This window comes from Phalaenopsis equestris, unplaced genomic scaffold (assembly GCF_001263595.1).
Source record: "Phalaenopsis equestris unplaced genomic scaffold, ASM126359v1 Scaffold000803, whole genome shotgun sequence".
In the NCBI taxonomy this organism is placed as follows: domain Eukaryota; kingdom Viridiplantae; phylum Streptophyta; class Magnoliopsida; order Asparagales; family Orchidaceae; genus Phalaenopsis; species Phalaenopsis equestris.
In genome coordinates, this window is record NW_018165243.1 from 258,597 (window position 1) to 262,876 (window position 4,280).

The 4,280-nt window shown below is 41.4% G+C and overlaps 1 protein-coding gene across 1 annotated transcript; it reads right to left on the bottom strand.

Moving 5' to 3' along the window:
* Positions 1-1,395: 1,395 nt before the first annotated feature.
* LOC110031378 (L-type lectin-domain containing receptor kinase IV.1-like) lies at positions 1,396-3,857 on the bottom strand. The gene is made up of 2 exons (XM_020734548.1): positions 3,543-3,857; positions 1,396-3,481 (listed from the first exon to the last, which is right to left on the bottom strand). Exons 1-2 carry the CDS (start codon positions 3,729-3,731, stop codon positions 1,595-1,597), a joined length of 2,076 nt encoding a protein of 691 aa, XP_020590207.1. The 5' UTR covers positions 3,732-3,857; the 3' UTR covers positions 1,396-1,594.
* Between the last annotated feature and the right edge of the window lie 423 nt (positions 3,858-4,280).

A 4,280-nucleotide genomic window follows, 5' to 3' on the forward strand; every position in this document is an offset into this window, starting at 1 on the left:
TATGTGGGTGAGTTCTGTCCCTAAACATCTAAGAAGGTCACTAAGAAACCTCAAGGTTAGATCCAAGGCTTCTATTGAGAGAAAAGAGGTCCTCATAAAAGTGAGGTCAACAACACCATCCTTTTCTACAAAATTGCATGCCTTATTGTCTCTTAGATAAACCTTTCTAGATCACTTTTAGTGTAATTTTTTAATACCTCTTTATTGAGACATACATGAAAAGAGACATGAATCTTATATCCAAGATTCGATGCTGACAAGGTATAAAACTAGATAGTCTCCTTGGTTTTTTATTGTGGAGACATTAGTAGAAAGATTCTTTTCCTTTCGTCTACCACCTTCTTTAGTAGCTTTAACATTCATTTCTTTCCACGGTTTCATCATTCTTCTCTGTCATTTCCTCTGCTTGACCCGTAGTTCCCTCGTTTAGACTTAACTCTGTCTCTGCCTTTATTTTTGTCAAGAATCATTCCACTGTTTTACACATTCAACACAAAACCTGAAGATTCATCATTTATTTTTTTTCTGTGAATTACTTCATTCAACACCAACCTCCTGATTTCATCAAAGTTCAACTTCATATTTCCTGAAAAGTTTCTCACCGTCGTGATCAATCCATTATAACTATTCGACAACGAAGAGTGACTATCCACTTTTTGGGAAAACAAGAAACAATTACTCAAGTATCCTAGTATATACTAGGTTTGTCCACTAGAGCACTTGACCATTAGAATACTCAGTTTAGAAATATTCAAATAAAAGTATGATTGCATAATTACACACCAGGAGATCAAGAATCAATAAAATTTCTATGCTAAAAAATGTAGGTAATTGGTATATACCTCTTATTTAGAAGAAGAGCCATTTTTCTAAGTCTCACCCAACATGAATTGGTGAGTCCCTTAAGCGCCCACCTGTGGTCATAATACCTATTAAAATATAGGGTCAAATCCAAATTTTCAGAAACAGAGAGAGAGAGAGAGAGAGAGAGAGAGAGAGAGAGAGAGAGAGAGAGAGAGAGATCTTCCATGGGGCAGATGTAGTTTTGGTATGACTTCATTTCTCAAAAAGCTGCAAAAAAGTAAAGAATCCCAATCTGTGAAGAAAGTCAACTTAAAAAATATGCTCTTTTACTATCTTCTTGTATGAGTATCTCCCTCATTGAGCTCTCCCTCTTAAAAATCCCAACTTGAGCAACTCCTTACATAGCTTTAAGAAAATGTAATCCAACATAACTTTTGAACCAAAAAATCAGTCCTTGGGTCTCAAATAACTTGACCCTAAATTGAAAATAGCAATCTTCTGTTTGGAAGTCTAATATGAAAGCAAACTTCAAAGGCTAAACTTAGCAATTGGCTCAAAATTTCTCCTGCAACTTACAATCATATAGTATTCCCGTAGTCCTGTCCAAAACTGCTAATCATATCATCCATATCCAACCGAAGGTCTGAAGAAGGCATTGCCATCGAAGAAAGAGAAAGAGAAAAGCGCCAAAATCTATAAGCAATCGAACACACTAAAAAGAAATAAATCCCAATTAACATACCAAAAAACCAATTTTTTTTTTCTTTACAAGCAAATCAACATGAACAAATCAATTTATTCGAGACAATGGTAAATCCGACAAAGAAGGATAACTCGCCGCAGTGCAGCTATTCGACGAACTCTCATCCATCAAAATCTTATTTCTCCTCGAACTCGAATCAAAAACATAAAAATCATCCTCCGAAATATCTGGAAGAGCTACTTCCCCTTCCAAAACCTGCACGACCTGCCTCATAGACGGCCTTGCCGACGGCGCTGGATGCGAGCATATCAAACCCAATCTCAACACCAGCTCCATTTCCTCCGCCGAATAAACAGTCCCTAGCTTCCTATCCCTCGCTTCCAAAATCTCACCTTCCCTCAAAAAGTCCATCACCCAATCCACAAGAACCATCTCAATCCCTGAGGTTTTCAGCTCAATCGGCCGTTTGCCGCACGCAACCTCAAGAAGAAATGCTCCGAAACCAAACACGTCGGAGGAAGTTGTCGATTTCCCCGTCCTGGAGAGCTCGGGTGCGAGATAACCCAAAGTTCCGACCACTCTTGTCGTCTGCAAATTGCTTCCGCGATCATGTAGACGTGCGAGCCCGAAATCTCCGAGCTTTCCGTTGAATTCGGCGTCGAGGAGGACATTGCTTGCTTTGATGTCTCTGTGAATAACAACCTGCTCCCATTCCTCGTGAAGATAGAGAAGCGCAGCGGCGATGCCGCGGATGATTTTAAATCGCTGGCTCCAGTTGAGAGTTTTCTCAGGTCGGTCGAAGATGTATTTCTCTAAGCTGCTGTTGGGCATGTAATCATAGACGAGGAGGAGCTCACCTCGCCGGCGGCAATAGCCGAGGAGCTGCACTAGGTTTCGGTGTCGAAGCCTGCCGATGCTCGCAATCTCTGCAACGAACTCCTTCATCCCCTGCCTCGAATCGTGGGAGATTCTCTTCACCGCGATCTCAAGTTTGGATTTTGGTAGCCGCCCTTTATAGACACCACCGAATCCCCCGTTGCCCAAGAGGTTCTCGTCGCTGAACCCCTCGGTGGCTCGGTAGAGATCTTTGTATGAGAATCTATGAGGCCCATATTCAGTTTCCCAATCCTCCACCACTTCTGCAAACTTCTTCTTGGTTTTAATGAGATGCACGATCCCAATTGATGCAATGAAGAGAACAATGAAGATGACTATCGGTAGCAGAATGATCCACAGTTGGGTGGTTTTTTTCTCTGTGGTAGTGTCCTCTGCTTCTTTTGTAGGAAGAGATGGAAGTTGAGAGAGGTTAAGCTCTTCTGCCTTTCCGTTCACGCTGAAGCTCCATCCCAGAACGTAATGAGAACCGGCAGCCGCTCCGGTAGCAGCGGCGAATCCGACATACATGTTATTGAGAACGACGGATGAAAGGTTGACCTTTGATGACAAGAGAGGACGTTCTGGTTTTGGATTAATCATAGGAGCTAAAGTGACATTGAGGACCATACCCTTGCCATCATAGTCCACCCAAACACGCATCGGCTCGCCGTTTATCAAGCTCAGATTTTCGTACTGGAGACCAGACGAGTCGAGATAAAAAGAGGCAGGGGCGGAGGAGATGGATGTCAGGCTATTGACGTCGATGCCGACGTGGTTGTCGTTGATGTCCTCAAACTCCCTGTTTTGGATGGTGTCGAGCTCCACGGCGACGATATGGTTGCTCGGATCGCCGTTATTGGTGAAGTTGAAGAGGCCAAGGTGCTGGCTTGGGAGGACGTCGGTGAGTTTGTTGGAAGGGGTGATCGCAAACGCGATGCCATGGGAACTGATGTCCTCGTACCCGGGAAAGATGGCAAAAACAAAAGAGGTGGAGAAAGAGAGCAGTTCGCTGGAGGATGAGTTAAGGAAGACGAAGGGGTTCGGGAAGAAGGCGTGGCCGACCTCATTTTTTGTGAAGTTGGTGAGGCGGAGGAGACCATTGGATTCGATCGTGCCCCCGCCGTTGAGGCTGAGGCTAGCGCCGCGGGAGGCGGTGAAGATTGGATTCGATCGTGCCCCCGCCGTTGAGGCTGAGGCTAGCGCCGCGGAAGCCGTTGAAGACGAAGCTCGACCCTGAAGAAGAAGCTGCGGCGGCAGCGATTTGCGTTGCTAGGAGAAGGAATGAAGCAAGAAATCTATGAAAAATGGGATCTTGGCTTCTCCTTCTTTCTTCATTCACCCAATCCATTTCCGTTGAGAGTGCAGGGAGACAGAGAGAAATGGGAAAATTATATGTTTTAAATTAAAATAAAAAAGTCATACCGGAGTAACTACGCTGGTTTTTCCGTCTATTGGGTTGTGCGTGTCCGTTCATCAAGTCGCATTCACGCGAGCAATAAATTTATAAAATAAAGGAGTTTTTTTTTTTTTTTTTTTTTTTAAAGAGCGATGCTTTTAATAATTAAAGTTTAACGTACTATAAAATACTTTATTTATTTATTTTTGAGAAAATTGATTATAATTTTTAGAAACAAAATAGCTACTTTTTTTTTAATTTTGGGAATTTAAATTTTTATATTGATTATAAATATACTCATTTAAAACATATTAGTATTTATAATTGAGAAAAACAATTTGTTTTAAATAAATTACAATTTTAAATATTGTAATATAATTTAGAGATTACAATGTTATAAAAAATAATTATTAAAACTAGATTCTTAGATGGATAACTATTCTTGTATGTATGCATTATATGATATAAGAGAGCTTTGTTTAATAAAAATACGAATTAATT